The sequence below is a fragment of the Rhineura floridana genome, chromosome 11 (genome assembly GCF_030035675.1).
Source record: "Rhineura floridana isolate rRhiFlo1 chromosome 11, rRhiFlo1.hap2, whole genome shotgun sequence".
Classification (NCBI taxonomy): Eukaryota; Metazoa; Chordata; class Lepidosauria; order Squamata; family Rhineuridae; genus Rhineura; species Rhineura floridana.
In genome coordinates, this window is record NC_084490.1 from 38,441,315 (window position 1) to 38,462,334 (window position 21,020).

The window sequence follows — 21,020 nt, forward strand, 5'->3', positions numbered from 1 at the left end:
CCAAACTGATTTGGGCCTTCTCTGTTTACAGTCTCCCAGAGGGCACAGCATCCTTGAAAGGAATCTATCAGCAATACACCACTTGTCCCACGTGCAGATAAACAGCTGCCAGTGAAGATGGTGAAAGTTGGGAGGGAAGAGAACAGGGAATCTGATAGGGGTGCAGCTGTCTCTGCTGGAGAAAAAAGTGCTACCCAATATGGGCACAGAGACCATCTCCTCAGGAGTCACTGACTAGGGGGAGAAGGAATCCATTGCTCTGCAGAGTGGGAAAAGAGGGACTGATCTTATGGTGCATAAAAGTGGAGATGTGGGTTTCACCCTGCTTCCTTCTGAACAAGAGTTAGGAGTTGTCTACTCTGGAGAGCAGCACACAGGAGTCCTAATTTGAAACCTTCCAACTGTATCTATTTGATAGGGAAAAGATGATGCTGTCTCCATACCTATTTAATAGTACCTGTTTTCTCAGGCTGGAGACAAGCAGTAGATTATGAGAGCTGACACAGACAGAACACAGAATAGTGGCAATGCAGAACAATAAGTAGCCACTCCATTGTCCACCAGCAGCAAGTAATAACCGCTTGTAGGCACCTGAGCAGGGACATTTTGCTACACTCTTTTAGACTAAAAGGCTGCATGGTATGTATGGGCAAGTGAGCTATTAAACGTTTACTGAGGACTAGGAACTTTTGTGGATGGTATAATGATAACAATAATAGCTCATATACACATAGCATTGATCCAAAACAGTTCTTCACATACATTAAGCTCAGTGATCCTTGAAACAACCTTATAAGATAGACCAGTAAAGGCATGATTCTTTGTGGGGTGTTCAGTCATCACACTGCTGTTGTATCTGGTAAACAGGTTTTCATAATGCTTCAAAAACCTGCAAGCAATATATGAGCAGGATAGCATTTAATGTATGCACCAGAGACAACAGCAGCCTTTTCAAGCCAGAGGCAGATCATGCTGATCCCAATTCTGATCAGCAGTGCAGTCAGGTAATTTCATATTCTGGGCTTATGGCCCTCAGCCTCTTTAGCTGGCACTGTATGTTACTTCTTTCATTTGGGGGCACTCCTGCTCATACTCCTGAATCCAGACCTCTATTTCTGCCCCCAAAGACTTGTGCCTTTGTTACCTGGCCCATGCTAGATCCTTCCGCTTCTGCGTAACTTACAGAAGCCAATGGTGGAACCAGCTGGATTATCCAAGGTAGAGCATCAACAGCAGAAATGAAAACTGGGAGAAATGTCAAGTATATCTTATGACTGTAGGCACAGGGGCCATTGTGTTCCCAGGCTTTTTCATTACAAGCTGTTGGGAGCTTCAGTGTTTTGCACCTTGCTTGCTGTGTTTTATGTTGGTCTTGTACAGGTTTTGTTCTGATTGCTGTTTTTTGTGCTGATTTTAGTTGGTTTTTCACTAAGCTTTCTGCTTTTTGACTTTTGTTTGTTTATTTTAAGGGCCTTTATTGTAAACTGTATTTTGTATTTTATTGTCTATGTAAACCAACCAGAGAACTTGGTTGGATGAGCAGTTTATAAATGAAATAAGCAAATCAGTGGCAGCTGGTGGCGCCATGTCAGTGGAATCCGCTCTGGGTTTGAGTCTGAACTTTCAAGGAGCTGTCCAAATGGTTCAATCTAAACCCAGAGTGGATTCCACTACCGTACTGACATGGAGCCACCAGCTGGCATTGAAATAAATAATACAAGCCCTGCCTTGTCGGCACCACTGATTCTGATCCTTGCTGGTTAAGATTGTCAGCTAGCCAGGGATGGGGGGACCTAGCCTGACTTTTCTCTTTAACAGTGGTTAGATGGGTATACTGAAACCCCAGCAGGCGAAGCTTTTCATGAGATGAGGCAGCTTCAGGGGCTGGTTCAAAAGTGCAAGTCCAAATGGACCAGTAAGATCAGCACAGCAAGAGCTGTAGGAACATAGGAAGCTGCCTTACACCAAGTCATCAATCCATTGGTCCATGTATCTCAGTATTGTCTACACTGATTTGCAGCAACTCTTTAGGGCTTCAGGCAGAAGTCTCTTCCAGCCCTAACCTGGAGATGCTGGGGCTCTTTTGCGTGCAAAACATGTGTTCTGTTACTGAGCTATGGCCCCTCCCATAGTCAAACTATTATATTAGGAAGTACCACATCTTTGACAGTGTTGCACATCCTGGGTTAGCAGTTCACTTTGGCCACTGGAGAAGCTGTACTCTGAAAGCTCTCAAATACTGAAGTCTATCATCCAAAGAGCAACCAATATTTCAACTTTTATAATACTGTTAACTGTTGTGGCAGCAGCACCACCCCTCAAGGAATCTTGGGAACTATAGTTTAGTGATGATGGTAAGAATTGTGTAAGCAATCCCTTATAAAATGTCAATCCTACATTTTCTTGAAGCTAGTCTATTTATAGCAAAATGGCTAAGAACATGAGCCAGAAAGTCCCTGGTTCAAATCTCATCTCAATTATAATTACTAAGGCTGTGATCCTATACACACTAACTTTGAAGAAGAAGTCCTACTGCTCAAATTGAGGTTGGCTTCTGAGTAAATATGTGTAAGATCAGATTGTAAGTGACCTTTGGCAAGCTACTGTTCTCTAAGGCTCAGTTCTTCTATCTGGAATATTGGGGGAAATAACACTGGACTACCTTACAGGATTGCCAAGATGATTTACTATTATTTATTACACTTATACCCTGCCTTTCTTTTCATGATAGAAACCTAAGAGGGCTTACATATGGTTCCCAGGCGGTCTCCCATCCAGGCACTGACCAGACCTGATCCTGATTAGCTTCAGCAGGGTGCTGGCCTCATGCGCCTTCAGACCATAGCCTGGGACCAGGATGAATGTGAAGTGTTCAGAACATTTGAAATGTGCTATATAAATGTTAAGCATTAGTAGGGAAACATGCTCTGTAGCCAAACCTTTCCAGCCAAGACCCACCAACCCCATGACAATGTCCTGTCTGTGTGATTTGCTTTCTGCAAGTCTAAGGCTGAGTGTTAGACCCAGCAGAATAAGGTAGCAGGATCCTGAGGTGGCAGAGTGGACTATACTAGTTCAGACTGCAGGGAGGGGGGAGACGATTTGGGTTGCTGTCTCATGTAAAAAAAACACCATGAAATTACAAAACCTAGCACACAGAGAAAAGAGGTTCTAACGTAGGCAACTTTGAACAGTGCCAATATCATACTTGCAGGGAGGTATTTTGTTTTTTTAAGGTAGGGGAATATTTAAAAGTGCCCCCACCAGGTAATCTGAAGTAGTACAATCCATTCTATCACCTCTGGACTCTGCCATCTCATCATTCTGCTGTGTAGATACCAGGCCTGAGAGCCCACAAAATATGAGACAGCTGTGCCTTGTCCCCCTTTCCCTCCAACTGACCAGTATTCAACTACCCTCAGTCCCAGTTTTACTCACGGTCCTGGCTTCCCCCAAAGAATCCTGGAAACTGTAGTTTAAGGGTGCTGAGAGTTAATAGACCCCTCACAGAGCTACAGTTCCCAGCACCCTCAAGAAACTACAGTTCCTCGGATTCCTTGGGGAAAGCCATGACTATTAAAAGTTGTATAAGAGTGCTTTAACTGTATGGTATGTGGATGTCACCCACATTTAGATTTGCCATGACTGAGCATACTCCTCTTTTCTCTATAAACCTGGTTACAGTTCTGGTTTAGTCTGGAGAGAGCAAAACTACAAGCACAGGTTCAGACAAGTCGCTAAACCAAACTGTAGCATAGCTCAGCACAACACAGCAGACACTGAGTGATCATACTACTTAAGCTAATCTGTCTCCAACAGTCAAACTCCTACCATAGTTCACCTCAATTTGTGGTGACATTTGGGCTATTTCTAGGGAAACAAGAAAGAGTTTTGGCAAGACTAGCAAGTCGTCTCAGGGAGGTTCAGCACATCCCAATAGAAAACAAAAACCCAATGCTTCTGCCAAGCCAGAAGATCACGCTCCATGACAACATACACACAAACCTCTTTATTTATTTATTATTTGATTTATATCCCGCCCTTCCTCCCAGCAGGAACCCAGGTGTGTTTAGGGTGGGTTCACAAAGAAACTCTCTGCTTCTTGAATTCAAAACTCTCATGTTAAATTTTGTAGAGCTCAGAAACAAATAACACATGGTGTGATTTGGAGATGGGATGGGCAAGGCTTTCTGTAGTACAGATCAGCATGAAAAGACTGGTCACTACAGGGCTCCGGGGATCTGGTACACTGAGTTCTCCCATGCCTTCCATCTTGTCTCTTGAGAAATGGAAGTTATTTGAGATCCCAGGTGTCTAGTCCCTATGGTCACCTCACAATTTCTATATACTTGCCACCAACATGAAGGGCATCAGAGAGGAAATGAGGCAGGGGGAGGACACCAGTGCTCTGGATGGTTAGCTACAGGAAGGGAGAAGTGTCTCTGTGTGAGTGCCATTTTGTAAAAAGAAAAAGTCTCCAGAATACAGAAAAAGAACCTCCATTGGCCTGCTTTCTTCAAGCTAGATCTGTTGTTCCTCTGAAGTCTGACTCTCTTTTGGGAAATTCCAGAAGGAGAGCTATGTTACATCACATGTTTCTAATAGACATTTTGCTATTTCAGAGAGAAACACCTCCAATGTGTCTAGAAGAATAGCAGGGAAACCTGGAAAAGTTTGTGGATTGGGAGGGAAAGAAGGAACTCTCTGAGTTTAATCCTGGCATTCAAGCCCAGCATCAGCACATGACATCCTTGGGCAGCACTCTAGCTCAGCTTACCAGTTCTCTAACACCTGCCCTGGGCCACCCATTCTGAATGGCTTGTAGCCACCATTTTCAGTTTCACACAGTGTCCTGGAATGATGCTACATCAAGGGCATTGTGGGAAGTTTAAAATGGCAGCCCCAAACCGCCTGGCCGCCGTTGCTGCTGCCACTAGGCAAGCTCATCAGGGCTCATAAACATAAGCGGGTGCTCAGCAGGGGCATTTTGCCAAGGGCCACCTCAAACCTGGCCCTACTGGGATTAAAGGTATATTCCTGACCTGTGCCCAGGCACAATGCAGCCCTGAAAGGATGAAAATGGCAACTTGCAGGATGGGGTAGGGGGTGAAACAGAGATCTGGGGAAAGCAATTTTACAAGGAGCTAGGTGTTCCAGTTGTACATTATGCTGGTAAAGGAGGCAAGGGCAGCCAGTGCTTAATTGTTGGGAAAACAGCTGCTAAGGCTTAGGGTTATATGTGACACAATCATGTCATGTTGTGGCATATGCCCTGTGAGCCTGAATATTTAATTCTATGTATGTGTTTGGGAGAATGTAAATAAGCAGTGGTTGTTCAGTAGTACTGACAAAAATATGCATTCTACATATGTTCAGAGGTACTTTCCCTCTTGTGTTCCTGAAATTTGGGGGTTGTGGTGGTCAAGGGAAGCCAAAGAGATGGACAGGATCTTGGGGAAGGGGATGCTGCATTTTTTGTATTGGATGGAATTTATTCACAAAGTGGGCAGCCAGGCCAACTGATCTATTTTTGTAACGCACACATACACACCTAGATTTTTGTTAAAGCACAAAAGCATCTTATAGTAATACAATGCCTTCCCTATGCTTAAGTTACAAAATGATAAGCCACAGTATTCATGCCTATCCCAGAAGATTTATCCTTTGCTTTACTCCCCCGCCCCCGTCCCTGCACATGGTTAGAAATGCTCTTCACTATTGCCTTCACATGTGTCAGAGGCTCAGTCCTGAGAATCCAAAGGGTTTCTAGGGCTAAGGCAACTCCCATCCCCCCAGTGAACCAAGATGCAAGCAAAGTCTAGTCTTAATTCACTCTCATTCTAAAATCCCAAGATCTCCTTCTCTTTTCAGAAAACCCACCTGGTGAACACCATACCCCCAAGAGATGCCACATCTTTCCCAGTGAGCCCTGGGACTTAGGCTCCTGGAATAAAACTGGCACTGCCCTACACAGGCCATCCAGTTCTCTTTTCTGCAATCAGCTTTTTTTCTGTACCAAACAAGGGTTCAGATCCTTGAACTCCAGAACAATCTTGGGGAATACTATAAATGGAATCAGGGCTGTTATGCAGATGTGTGGCACCCATAGCTCTGCACCCCCTGACAACAGGTCCCCATCCCAGGAGTCACTGGCATTTGCCAACGTGAAACCAGCCGGATCCTTGGCCATCACTTACCGCAGGAGGTGGGGGCAGTGGCAATGGCTCTGGTGCAGCTGTTCCCTGTTCAGGGAAGATACGAAGACTGTGATCCAGGCCTGTTGGGGATGAGTACTCTGAAGGGGTGCTGTGGAGATGGTATTGCGGAGGTAGCCGGGCCTGGGGCGGTGGCGGAGGATACTGAGCCGGGAACGTCTGTGTCATGGCATCAGCTGGTGGCACCGCAGCATCTGGACTACCCTGCAGGGAGGAAAAACAGAAAGACAATGAAGTTTGGAACTGCAACTGGTGAACAAAAAGTGAGCAAACAGAGCCATTTTCTAAAATCAAGTAGGACTGGGAACAGGTCTGGCCTGGCCACTGTTTTTCATCTCTACACAGGTACTAAACACCCTCTACTTCCCCCTCCTTTCTAATAAATTAATCTCCTATCCAGAGGTTTTACATATACATTGTACCAAAGACATATCAGAATAGTATGTAGCATCTTCAGTATTATTATCTCCATTCAACAGATCCAAAGCTGGGATGGGGGAGACACAGAGTTGTCTAAGGCCATCCAGCAAGTTGGGTAGAGGCAAAAGTTGGACGAGGGACATCCCAGCTCATCCCTCATACCCTGAAATCCAGCACAAATAAATTCAGCTTGATTTACTAGAAAAGACAATAATGCTGGGAAAAACAGAAGGGAGTAGAAAAAGAGGAAGACCAAACAAGAGATGGATTGATTCCATAAAGGAAACCACAGACCTGAACTTACAAGATCTAAACAGGGTGGTTTATAACAGGTGCTGTTGGAGGTTGCTGATTCATAGGGTCACCATAAGTCAAAATTGACTTGAAGGCATATAACAACAACAACACTCCACAATTCTTGTTTACAGTGAACCCAAAACCCCAGGATCCTGTTTAAATAAAAGCAGACTTCCAACCTGCACCTAATATGATTAGCCTCTCACCACCACTTCCTCCTAGAGGATCCAGGAGTTTCATCTCCCAGCTGATCTTGCATGAATCAACTACGCTCCCCCCTTTTTTTCTATACAGGATTCAGGCTCCCCAAACCCCCAATTTATCATAATTAGGACAACATCCCAAAAGCCAGCCTGCAAGATTTCACCCACCTACACCAACAGGCCCCATCCCCTGCCACCTTTCAGAATCGCTGCCAGAGTAAGATGCTCAGGAAAAATGCACACCCCTTTCTCCCCCTGGCCTAGGGCTATAAAGGCATCCCTTGTGCTTTTCTTTCAGCCTATGGGGAGAAATCACAACAGACACAGGCTCTCCAATTGGCTGCTCTTTTATCAGCACCTCCTCAGACCTTATTTGGAGCTGGTGTACTGTCTCTGCCTTTCAGCTGTTTGGGGGCTTTTAAAACCAAACTGTGATAAAGGAGAAAGACAGCTGCAGATTTCCCTGGAATCTGCAATTTGCCAGCTTGGCTCAGCCCTGTGGCCCATGCACCTGCTCCACCTGTCCAATGGCAGGGATGAGGATTAATTGGAGCCAAGGGCTTAGTCCTAGAAGAAGCCCAGTTGTTAATGCAGTAGTAGTAAGATATTAGAAAAACAAGGACATTCATGGGTCTGTCAGACTAAAGAAAGCAAATTCTGCTCCTGTTTGCACAAAGAGTTTTAAGTCAGGCTACACATTTTAACAGGCTAAATTGTTAGGATTAATTAACTCAAGCTTGAGTTGATTAATCAGTGCAGTTGTGAGTTATGGGCACATGTATATTTATTTACTTCATTTTTATCTCACACTTCCTCCAAGGAACTCATATATCTTTCTCCCCGTTCCCATTATATCATCACAAAAAGCCTGTAAGGTAGGATAGGCTGAATGAGACTCAAGGTCCCCCAGTTTGCTTCAAAGCTGTGAAGATTTGAACCCAGATCTCCGCAATCCTTGTCCAAAACGCCAACCACAACTGCACACAAAGACACTGAGATTGCTTTGGTTCCAATGTGCTACCGTAACAGCAGGGATTTAAAAAGGAATTATTAAAGGTGGCCTTTCCTTCTAGCGTTATGTGGTAACTTTTGTATGTTATCTCATTTCAGCATCTCAAAAAAGGTTCTGGTGAGATGCAAATTTATTTGGTTAAAAATATCATTAATTGACAAAATAGTTGGTGGATTATTCTTTTAATTATGGGTCTCCACTCCAGTGCCCTCGTTCAATGCACCATCTCAGTCCCTGAAAGTCATACAATTGTAGGCTCAATCTGTATTAACAAATGCTATGAGTTGTAGGCTGCATGTGCCAATGGGATTTGTGAATACGCGATCCTTGGGGAAGCTGAAGCACAAAATCCTTGCACCAGATTGGGCTTGATCTTCAAGGGCCTGCTTCCCACACATCATTTTTGCTATAACTTGCAACAGATGGAATGGGAAGCTCTTACATTCATGGACAAGTCACTATTCTAGCAGAATGTAGAAGGCCTCTGTGACTTTGAACACCTTTTTATGGTATGTCCAGCTGCAGCCATACCTAGATCCCGCAATTACCTGTGGTCTGGTTACCTCCCTTTTAGCTGATTGCAATGCATTGTTTCAAAACAGTCTGGAAACTACGCTTGATCCAAAACAGGGCTGCAAGATTGTTTCCTAGGGCTGGCCAGTTCCATCATATTATACCAACATTTTATCAGCTGCCTTGGCTCCTAGTCTGTTTCATGGCCAAGTTCAAGGTGCTGATCTTAACTTTTAAAGCCCTTATAGCACATCCATACTATATAATTGAAGCACAAACACATGGCTTCCCCCAAAGAATCCTGGGAACTGTGGCATGCTAAGGGTGCTGGGAACTGTAGCTTTGTGAGGGGTAAATAGCAGTTCCCAGGATTCTTTAAGGAAGCCATGTGCTTTAAATGTGCTTCAAATGGTGTGGATGTGACCTTAATGTTTTAGAGCCAGATATCTGAAATATCACACCACTGTTCTTCAGCCTTAGGTCCCCAAATGTTGATGGATTACAACTCCCATCATCTCTGACCATTGACCATGCAGTTTGGAGATGATGGGAGTTGTAGTCCAATATCTGGGGACCCAAGGTTGAAGAACAGTGATGTACACATATGGAGCCTTATTTATGGTTATTCTGAATGCCTTCAGGCTGTCATGTGGGAGGGATTTAAAGTCATACTAGGAAATTTAGGTTTGTGAAATTAAAGTGGATTAAAGTGCTCTGTTGCCCTAGTGCAACAAATTGACTTTAAAAGGGGTTTGGAAAGTGATGGGGAATAGATAACAGAAAGATGTATAAACACCCCACAAGAAAATCAGGATGAATGGAGGATGAATGCTCATTGTCATATAACCGCTCCATGAACTAATCGGAACCAGTGTCGGGTGTAGGCTATTTATATTGTCCCTGGTCTAAAAAAAAAAAAAAAAGCCCTGCAATTTTCTTGTTCTGAACCACAGTTGATGTGCTGTGCAATTTTTTTAGTCATCTAGCTTTATTTTCTCTGCTGGAAATTTTTAGGCCGCAAATTGTTCTTTTATGATACTGCTATTTTGCACCATTGCATTTTAACTTACAAATCACTGTGAGTTTGTGAACCATCCTGAAAATGATGCTATTGGCCACCCTTATACAAATATAGTAAATAAACAAATAGTTGTCTCTGAAGTGGGAAACTTCTATCTGTGCTGTACCACTGCAGGTGGCCCTTGGGGGCTCACATAACCGAATGTTTCTCCATATCAACACACACACACACATTTCACATTAGCTATCAAAGAGAAAGGTTTTAGCTAACCCTCTCCCTGATGTGTTAGTTTTCCATGTGAAGGGAATTTTATGCAGAAAATCTCTTCCCCACCTCTGTGAAAGAGCATTCTCACATGCAGACCAGAAGTCTAAGGACAAACTAACCTTACATGGGTGGATCACCCAGTGTGTGTGTGTGTGTTTATAAAAATGCAGCTACCAGGGAAGAGGGGCAGAGAATTTCATTCTGGCAGTAGGAAGGAAAGGTGTATTAAATTTTATCCCTTTTCCTAAGGTTGTTGTTGTTATGTGCCTTCAAGTTGATTACGACTTATGGCAAGCCTATGAATCAGTGACCTCCAATAGCATGTGTTATAAACCACCCTGTTCAGATCTTGTAAGTTCAGGTCTGTGGCTTCCTTTATAGAATCAATGCATCTCTTGTTTGGGCTTATTCTTTTTTACTCCCTCCTGTTTTTCCCAGCATTATTGTCTTTTCTAGTGAATCATGTCTTCTCATGATGTGTCCAAAGTGTGATAAACTCTGTTTCATCATTTTAGCTTCTAGTGATAGTTCTGCTTTAATTTGTTCTAATCCTGAATTATTTGTCTTTTTTGTGGTCCATGGTATCTGCAAAGCTCTCCTCCAACACCACATTTCAAATGAGTTGATTTTTCTCTTATCCCCTTTTTTCACTGTCCAACTTTCACATCCATACATAGAGATCAGGAATACCATGCAGCGGCATCACTAGCAGGAGTGCGGGGGGGTGCGGACCTCTGGTGCAGACCTCTGGTGCGCGCCCTCCCAGGGGCATGGACGAGGTGGCCGGGCTTGCACACGCATGCACACTTGAGGCCAGCCACTCCATCCATGCCCCTGGGAGGGCACGCGCAGGAGGGGCACCCAGCTGGAGAAGGCCTGCGAACACCGGCGTGCCTCCCTCGCCCTGCCGACACTGCTCCCAGTCTCGCTCGCCTGCCTGCCCGCCTCCGAGGAGGAGGAGTTGCAGCAGCCTTGCCGGGCAACAGCGCAGGGCAGCTCTGGGTGTCACCCCCCTCATGGGGACACCCGGGTGCGGACCGCACCCTCCGCACCCCAGTAGTGACACCCCTGATACCATGGTCTGAATAATCCTGACTTTAGTGTTCAGTGATGCATCTTTGCATTTGAGGACCTTTTCTAGTTCTCTCACAGCTGCCCTCCCCAGTCCTAGCCTTCTAATTTCTTGACTATTTTGGTTAATGACTGTGCCGAGGTTTTAATAATCCTTGACAAGTTCAATGTCCTCATTGTCAACTTTAAAGTTACATAAATTTTCTGTTGTCATTATTTTAGTCTTCTTGACGTTCAGCTGTAGTCCTGCTTTTGTGCTTTCCTCTTTAACTTTCATCAGCATTCATTTCAAATCAGTACTGGTTTCTGCTAGTAGTATGGTACTATCTGCATATCTTAAATTATTGATATTTCTCTCTCCAATTTTCACACCTCCTACATCTTGGTCCAATCCTGCTTTCCATATGATATATTCTGCATATAGATTAAATAAATAGGGTGATAAAATACACCCTTGTCTCACACCCTTTCCGATTAGGAACCACTCAGTTTCTCCATATTCTGTCCTTACAGTAGCCTCTTGTCCAGAGTATAGGTTGTACATCAGGACAATCAGATGCTGTGGCACCCCCATTTGTTTTAAAGCATTCCATAGTTTTTCATGATTTACATAATCAAAGGCTTTGCTGTGATCTATAAAGCATAGGGTGATTTCCTTCTGAAATTCCTTGGTCCGTTCCATTATCCAATGTATGTTTGCGATATGATCTCTGGTGCCTCTTCTTTTTCTAAATCCAGCTTGGACATCTGGCATTTCTTGCTCCATATATGGTAAGAGCCTTTGTTGTAGAATCTTGAGCATTACTTTACTTACATGGGATATTGAGGCAATAGTTCGATAATTACTGCATTCCCTGGGATCCCCTTTCTTTGGAATTGGGGTGTATATTGAACTCTTCCAGTCTGTGGGCCATTGTTTTATTTTCCATTTTTGTTGGCAAATTTTTGTCAAAATTTGGACGGATTCAGTCTCAGTAACTTGTAGCAACTCTACTGGTATGCCATCTATTCCTGGTGATTTGTTTATTCCAAGTATTTTAAGAGCAGCTTTTACCTCACATTCTAAAATTTCTGGTTCTTCATCATACGGTTCCTCCATAAATAAATCTGTCATTCTTACATCTCTTTTATAGAGTTCTTCAGTGTATTGTTTCCATCTTCCTTTTATTTTATCTCAGCCAGTCAGTGTATTCCCCTGTTGATTATTCAGTATCCCTACTCTTGGTTTAAATTTCCCTTTAATCTTTTGGAATAGGGCTCTTGTTCTACCTTTTTTTTATTATCCTCTTCTATTTCTTTACAATAATTATTGTAATAATTCTCTTTGTCCCTGTGTTCCTCTCTCCTTTTGCTTTTGCTTTCCTTCTCTCTTTAACCATTTTAAGAGTTTCTTCAGTCATCCATTGAGGTCTTTCTCTCTTTTTAACTAGAGATATTGTCCCTTTGCATTCTTCCCTGATAATGTCTCTAACTTCAATCACAGTCCTTCTGGTTCTCTATCAATAAAGTTTAAAGCCTCAAATCTGTTCCTTATGTGATCTTTATATTCTTCTGGAATATTATTTAAATTGTATTTTGGCATTATGATTGCTTTGTTGGTCTTCATTAGCTTTACTCTGATTTTCGATATGACCAGTTCGTGATCTGTATCGCGGTCTGCTCCTGGTCTTGTTTTCGCTGAAAGTATGGAACTTCTCAATTTTCTGCTACCAATTATATAATCAATTTGATTCCTATATTGACCATTTGGTGATATCCACATTTACAGTTGTCTTTTTGGTTGCTCAAAAAATGTGTTTGCAAGAAACAAATTATTGGCTTCACAGAATTCAATAAGTCTTTCTCCTGCTTCATTTCTATCTCCTAAGACACATTTTCCCAAAATTTCTAGTTCTTCTCTGTTCCCTGCATTCCAGTCCCTCATGATTATCAGAACATCTTGTTTTGGTGTGTGATCAATTTCTTCCTGTACTTCTGTGTAAAATCTCTCCCTCTCCTTCTGTGTTTGCCATTGGAGCATAGATTTGGATGATGGTTGTGTTAATAGGTTTCCCATTAAATCTCATCGATATCGTTCGCTCAAGGTAGCTATCACCAAAAAAGGGGGGTGTCTCCAAAAAAGAGGGCATGGGTTTACATAAAATGTGCATATGCATATTTATATGTATAGATGCAAAGGTAGGTGATAAGTGCTGCTAGGCACCTTCAAAGCCCCCATTCTCCCTTCTTTTTGTTCAATCTTTATACTGGATTTTGGCAAGATAGTCCTTCAAACAGAGGACACCTTAATGTAGGACAGTCCTCTGCCCTTCGGATGGAGGACTGTCCTCTGTAAAGTAGAACACATGGCTACCCTATGTTTTCCCCATGTCATTTTCCCAAGCAAAATCACCCTCCCCTGGCTGCTGTTTGCTCCACAAGAAAAAAAATACCGGCAAGTGTAGTTTGGCCCAGAAGTAGTACAACCAAGGCACAAGTTTACCACCTGAAATGAGTCCCAGTCTGACCTGCAAGTTGTACTCTCTCCAGAAGAACAGTACCCTCTTTCTACCAATATTTATATAATTATCCATTTATTTTCATAGCTAGATGAAAACAATGGCATAGGTGCATCATCTGAAATGAACATCAGGACCTGACATCCTTTTTTTAAGCTGGTTGTGGTCACTGGAACCAGAGAGCCTTCATGAGATTTTAAAATGCCTCTCCTCCCTTCTAATGTATTTTTTATTGTTACATTTATATTCCACCTTTCCTCCAAAGGAGCTCAAGATAGTGTACATGATTCTCCTTCTCCCATTTTATCCTCACAACAACTCTGTAAGGGAGGCTAGGCTGAGAGACTGTCTTGCCAAAGGTCACCAAGTGCGCTTCATGGCTGGGTGGAGTGTGGAGGCCCTTTTCCAAATGCTGCCAACAATAGATCTAACAATCAATAAATGACTGGCTGACCAAAGCCCTAGAAACTGGAAATGGTCAAACTGTCTGATATTGTTGGGAGGGGAAATGGATTTATTATTTCAGCATTATGAACATTTTGTTCATTTCATTGTATTGGATCATCTTTATAGACATCTTCTTTTGATCTAATTTAAATTTTAAAAAAGGCATGCAAATCGCACAAGGTAAGACGAGTAAGCTCAAAGCCATTTTTCGCATCATGTGCAAAAATACCCATGTGTCATTTGTGAATGCTGTGAACAACCGTTACAACGGTAGCAATCCAATCCACTCTTTCCTGGGAGCAGGTCCCACCAAATTCAATGGGACTTGCTTCTGAGCAGAACTGCATAGACAGGTTTGCATGGCTAGGCTGCCTTTCAGGCCACTATCATCAGCATCCTCCCTATATGTGTATTAGAATTCCTGCCCCCACCCCTGCAACTCCGTAATTTTGCCTATATTACCTAGAATTTACTTTCACTTAATTCTCTCATCTTCCGTCCCACATTAACAGCATCACATGTTCCTGACCAGAAGGCTTTTGTCAGTGACGTATGAAAGTACTCTGATTTCCCAGTACAACTTTGCAAACATTAAGTTGGGCTCCCCCCAATGCTGATGCTTTAAAACAGGGGTGGTTAACCTGTGGCCCTGCAGATGTTGCTGGGCTACACCTCCCACTATCCCTGATCATTAGCCATCCTGGTTGGGGCTGATGCAGTTGGAGCCAGTATGCTTCTAAATACCGATTGTTGGAAACCGCATGAGGGGAGAGTGCTCTTGTGCTCAGGTCCTGCTTGCAGGTTTCCCACAGGCATTTGGTTGGCCACTGGGTGAGCAGCATGCTAGATGGGTCATTGGCCTGATCCGCCAGGCTTTTCTTGTGTTCTTATGTTTTATGAGCACCAGAGCATCTGGAGGACCGAAGGTTTGCAACCCCTGCTTCAAAATCTCCTTAGCCATACTGAATTGAGGGAAGATGTCCCGTTTTCTTAGAGAGCTTAGGGCATGGCAGGATCAAGAGGGACACCTTAGCTAGCCATGAATTCCTCCCATGGCTAAATGAGTTTAGGGAATCGTATTGCGAACACTTTTTGACATTTGAATTAAACAAAGTTTCCAGGACTGGATGTACTTAACTAAAAACTTCAGGGCAACCTCGCCTTCATTTTAGAGCTAGCTTGGTTGAGCTGTTCCTGACTAGGCATGTCAGAGAGAGTGGAGCCACTGAGAGGGTCTCACAGAATGCTTCTAATCTGAAGAGTAGATTAATGGGGGGTGACTGTTAGGCGCTTTTGAGAGCCACCTGTCTCCTATAAAACTGTTTGCTCATTTAGGAAACAAAGGGAGTAAATAAATGGCTGACATTTTCCAGCCTTGCAACCTGTTCCCTGGGTTTATGCACTATCGTCCTGTCCCATCTCTATGTGAATCACACACTCACCACTGGATGGTTTAAGCAGCTCTCAGAGACCATTTCTTATCATGGTTGGCTCCACTTTCAGCCCTTATAAATAGCTCCACTTCACTGCAGCACTTTCTTGTCAGTCACACAGCCCAAGAGGGGCCCAGATAGGGAGCTGGGGGGTTGGCAGATATGTTCATAAATAGATTTAGTCTCTGATCCCAAGGGATCTTTCCTGAGGCCCAGGGAATGATGAGGTGCCTTTGGCAGGAAGCCAGATTAACCTTGCTTTAAAAAAAAAAAACTTCTGCAGATCATTTTTGCCCCATCCCAACAGCAGTGTACGAAACACAATGCAAGCCACTTTTCAGTTTCTCTAAAGCTCCAGAGTGCCCTCAAATCATAATATTTTCTTCCTCTTCCGCATATGGCAGGAGGTTTATTGGTTTTTCAGATTGTGAAAAGGGCCAGTAATAGATAGGGATAGAAAGATCTGTCGATTTCGGTTCTCTCAGTTTCTCATATTTCCAATTTTAAATTTGGTCCTCCACATTCCTGCAACAATTTGCAAATTTTGTTTTAATATATCCTAATGAAAATTCTTCAACATTTCTCCTCACACATACACATATTTGTATGCAGATTTGACTAATGTACACATTTTGGAAAACCATTTCTCCCAATATGATACTTTTCTGTATGATGCTTTCACTAATATGTTCATTTTTATGCACACTTTGCCCTCATATGTGCATTCTTGTACTCACTGTCTGGTTGGAGAACTGAACAGCACAATTGGAGAACTGTGAATTTTGAAAGATGGCTGTGTTTTGCTTCCCATATTATTTCAGAAAGTGCAGATTTGATGGATTTGACTTTAAAAGTGTACTGGATTAAATTTCTGCCACATCCCACATATATGTGGTAGAGCACATATATTGCATGCAGAAGGTCCCAGTCCCCGTCCCCAGCATCTCCAAGTTAAAAAGCTCAGGTAGTAGGTGATGGAAAAGATTTCCAGCCTGGGACCTTAGAATGCTGCTAGTGCTGTCACTCAGAGCAGACAGTACTTAGCAAGATAGTACAACAGAACTTCCTATGTGATGTGATGCTAAAAGTGAGCCAAGATCTCCCACATTTATAGGAACTGTCAACAGCTTTAAGAAGTAGCAGCAGGTGATTGTTATATAAAAACTACAGTTATTTTAAAGTGTTTTGTAAAAGAAGAGTTTTGCGATTATTATTATTGTTATTGATGATTATAATAATTACAAAAACACTAAAAACACTCTAAAACATCTAAAAAACAGACTTTGAAATACATTAAAACAAAACATCTTTAAAAACATCCTTTAAAAAATCCTTTAAAAACATCTTTAAGAGCAATTCCAACACAGATGCAGAATTTTGCAGTACACTTGCAGACATGGAGCTGGTCTTGTTGAGGGGCAGAGGCACACCCAGATTGCAATTCCCCACACCTTGACCAGTTGTCTCACCACACAGGGAAATGGGGAACTCTATAAACTGTGGGGGGGACCTTTGACTCTCCAGGTGTTGGACTACAACTCCCATCAGCCATTCAGCCTTGGCTATTGGCCATGCTGGCTGGGGTTGATGGGAGATGTAGTTCAGCAACATCTGGAGGGCCAAACGTTCCCCGCCCCTGCCACAAACCATCCTTGATCTCCTTGGAGGAAGGGTAGGATCTAAATGTAATCAGAAATAATGATAGATGGTGGGTTTTTTAATCCCCTGTGGCAGAGTTGGGGAACCTTTTTTAGTTCAAGACATACTTTTCTCAGCAACTTTCAGGAGGGTGGGGCATGCCAGTGGTGGGTGCGGCCAGAGTCAAAAATAGCCAGAACAAATATAAAATTTATTCTTCTACAGTAACATAGTTTCTACACATACTCACGCAAGCTTCTGCATCCTCCACCCAGGCAACCAAGAGGCATTATCAGAGTTCAAGGACACATTCAAGCCAGGAAAAAAACACTCAAGGAGGGTGCAGAGCAGGGCCAGTGAGGGCTGTGGCCTGGGGAGAGTTCTGATGGCCAGACAGAGGCCTGGAGGGCCACCTTCAGTCCCTGGACCTGAGGTTCCCCCCTCCCTGCTGTATGGCATGAGCTTTAATATTTGAGACCATCTTTAGGTCCCATTATGCTCTCTGTAGCTTGTAATCATGGCTTGTTGGCACCAAATCCATACGTGTAGAAGTGCTCCCAAGCTGCCAGATTTGCTTCCTCCCGAGACTTAACAAAGCCCCAGCCTGAATATCTTCTGGAAGTGAATTGAGTAGGGATGTAGTAGAATTCTGACAAATCCAGTTTTGGTACCAAATTTTCCATTAATTTGCTTATTCTCAGTCGTTGTGGCTCAGATTTTTATGTTGCAATTTTTCACTGATATTTTCAAAAACCGTTTTTTTAAAAAAAATCTACCTCCAAAATATCAATATTAAGAACAGTAATGTCATCGCTATTTCCTTTCACTTATCGATATTTCCTTTCAAACTATTCCTATCTACTTTCAAAATATCAATATTAATCTCAATATTTTTTGTGAGGGAAAAGAAATGGATCGGTAAAAGCAGCGACTAGCAGACAAGGAACCAACTTGAATCTATACCAGCCTGTTAGGTCGATGGAATGCTTTCAAACCAGCACCAGCCAACGCATCCCATGCCTATGAGACAGCCCTTTTTATTCCAGCCAGGGTTGAGCATAGCTGTCTGTATTCGCTTATTTTTTTACCAAATATACTTCAGCAGAATTTCCCCCATCATTTTTCTGAATGGTTTCGCACCTCTCACAATATGTGTGAATGACCGAAGTAAATATTTAGAAAGCTTGTCAAGATTTTCATTTCTGCCAGGTTTTCAGTTGGTATTAAGGGCAGCCAGAGATATTATGAGGTATCCTGTCTCTTCCTGCACTAAAAACAACTAATCATGTGCAGTCTTTTAATGGCACACAAAAAGAGGAGGCCTTGGGTCACAGGTGTTTTAGCTGTTGGTACTGGCAGCAAATGGTCAATTATTGTTTTTTAATTATAGTTTTAAAAATTATAGTTTTTCATTATATCTTTTTACCACCAGCAGTTAGATTCAAAATGTCTCAGCCCTGCTTCAGTTTGTCATTGCTGCTGTTTCAAACAAGACGTTCAATTTCTGCTTATGTCCTCTTGTTACTTCTAGTTTTATTGTCTCATTTTAAGTGGTGTTTCTTCATGGGTTTGCATCCACTACAGTTTGGTGTTCAAGGCTGCTCACAAAATAAGCTGATTTTGTGAGTGACCTTGAGAACCTAGCTGTGGTAGAAAAGGTGGGATAAACACTTTAGTTACAAAAATAAAATAAAAAATACAGCAAAATACACCTGGGAGTTCAGCTATGCTTTTTGAGAAAGAGAGAGAAGCTGACAGTCGTGAATCAATCTATAAGCACCTCAGCGAACTCACTTTGTCACTTTGACCACACCTTTAAATAATTTGACTCTTGTGCACTGACATTCACATTGCACACAAAAATAACAACATAGGAAGTGAAAAGGAGAAAAAAGAACACCTGCAAGCAGTTTGAGAAGAAGCTGTGTCATTCCTCTCAGTGTGCAAAATACCAAGGGCTGGGTCAGCTGCAGTACATGCAACCCAAGCAGTTGCTTGGGGTAGCCATATTGTTAAGAGCACCAACGAAGCAGCTCAAAGTTCATGTGGCGATGCCTCAGAAGAAGCATCTTCAGTGTAACTGTGTGGCACCTTAGAGGGCCCTACCCGTGTGGGTGACATCAACTGGGCATCAATATGTCTTTTGCTAGGCCTGCAAAAGCCACTTTACTTGCCCAGTTAGACTGATTTATTCACATGTGCCCCACCTTCCCTTCCAAGTAGTTCATACGCACCATAAATTTAAAGCACATTCTCCACCTGCCAAAGAATCCTAGGAACTGTAGCTTGTTAAGAGTACTGGAAATTGTAGTTATGTGAGGGGTAAACTACAACTCCCAGGATTATTTGGGGGGGTGTGCTTTAAATGTATGGTGTGTACGCAGTTTCAGCAGCAGTCAAGTCTGTAATGAGAATCAGAGCATTCATGTCTACCTGAATGTTGTTTCCTACAAGCCGCTTAGAATACCAGAAGTGACCTTTAATGCAGAAGGACTCAGATATGGCATTTTCTTCTAAAGAACTTGGAAGCTGCTACCAACTTAGGGTGCTTAAGGCTCATGGACAGCATGGTGTTATTGAGAAACATATCCTGGGGAGGGTGAGCCCCCAACAGAGATCCAGACCCCAGAGTTTGAGCAGTATGTGCCCTCTCTCTAGCCACATGTAAGGTCTTTCCATTCTGTCAAATTTATCTGGCTGTCCACCAAAGCTGCTTTGTGGCACCACCATTTTAACTAGTGTGCGACTAGTATGTCATGAAATCTCCGGGGACTTCTTCGATTATGTTTCCAGGGGCTGCCCGTTGACAGAGTCCATCTGTTCTATGTACCGATGAGAACCCACAGAATCAGGTACAAAATGGATTGATCTTCCTGTCCCCACCAGAGCCGTAAATATCTCTCCCCTTAAAAGGAAAAGACTTTCTCTCTCTCTGAGCAATTCTGTAAAAATAACTCATCAGGAATGAAGGGATTTATCTGTGGGGGAGGCTTTATCAGCTGTCCCCTCAAGACCACCAGCCAGCCACAGCTGGGCCCTGTCAATGACATGGAGATCACACACTCACACACATATAAATGAATACAAACGGTCATACCTGAACCAGCCCGGAGTAACATTGGGGTGCCGGTGGGTAGACAGGTAGGCTGTAGGGGTGCAGAACCACAGCTGGAGGGGAGAGCATGGCACATAATAAAGTCAGGGCCCGACCACCCAGTCCCAAAAGGAGTCAAAAGCACCTCTGTCCAAGCGGCTTTGGCACTGGCTGAGGGAGTGCTGAGTGGCTGATGGGACGGTGCCATTGAGAGACGCCAACAGCTGTTGAGAACACAAGCTCCTGTCACAAACTGCCTGGGCAAAATGCATCTGCACTGGGATAGAGTCTCTTCAGGGAAGTATAATTTTATGAGGCACAAAATAAATATGAAGTACTGAGGTAAACATGGGCATGGCCACAGGTTTATGGCTACCCTGCCACCATTCTATTTATGTATCACACACACAGATGCTGCAAGTTTCACTCTATTTTTAATTTTTTTTGGAGTGATTATTATTGATCATTTGTGTTGGGATTCATTTAAAAGCACATGATCCAGCCAATTTTAAATTCTACTGTTTGCAACAGAAGCCTTAGACTCTCCCTTTGAAAGCAACAAGATTTGCAGCTCAGTATTCTTTATAAAAATATTTATATACCACCCCTCCTATAAAATATCATAGTGATGTACAACACAGCACGATTATCATAAAATCCGGTGCATGTCCATTTAGATATAAAATCCACTGAGTTCAGTGGGGCTTACTCCCAAGCAGAGATGGAAGGATCTGTCAGTTTTGGTTCCCTCAAGTTTCTCATTTTTTCAATCTTAAATTCAGCTCTCCACATTTCTGCAGCAATCTGCATTTAAAAAGCCTCATGAAAATTCATCAGCATTTTAGTGCAAATTTCTCCTAAAAATACATTTTTGTGTGCAACTTTGACTAA

The 21,020-nt window shown here is 42.9% G+C and overlaps 1 protein-coding gene across 1 annotated transcript in view; it reads right to left on the reverse strand.

Annotated features, from left to right (window-relative positions):
• LOC133367148 (RNA binding protein fox-1 homolog 1-like) overlaps positions 1 to 20,355 on the reverse strand; it is a 44,689-nt gene extending 24,334 nt beyond the window's left edge. Inside the window, 2 exon segments of the mRNA XM_061590993.1 lie at positions 6,198 to 6,419; positions 20,133 to 20,355. Coding sequence (XP_061446977.1) covers positions 6,198 to 6,419; positions 20,133 to 20,219 — 309 coding nt within the window. The 5' untranslated portion in view covers positions 20,220 to 20,355.
• Between the last annotated feature and the right edge of the window lie 665 nt (positions 20,356 to 21,020).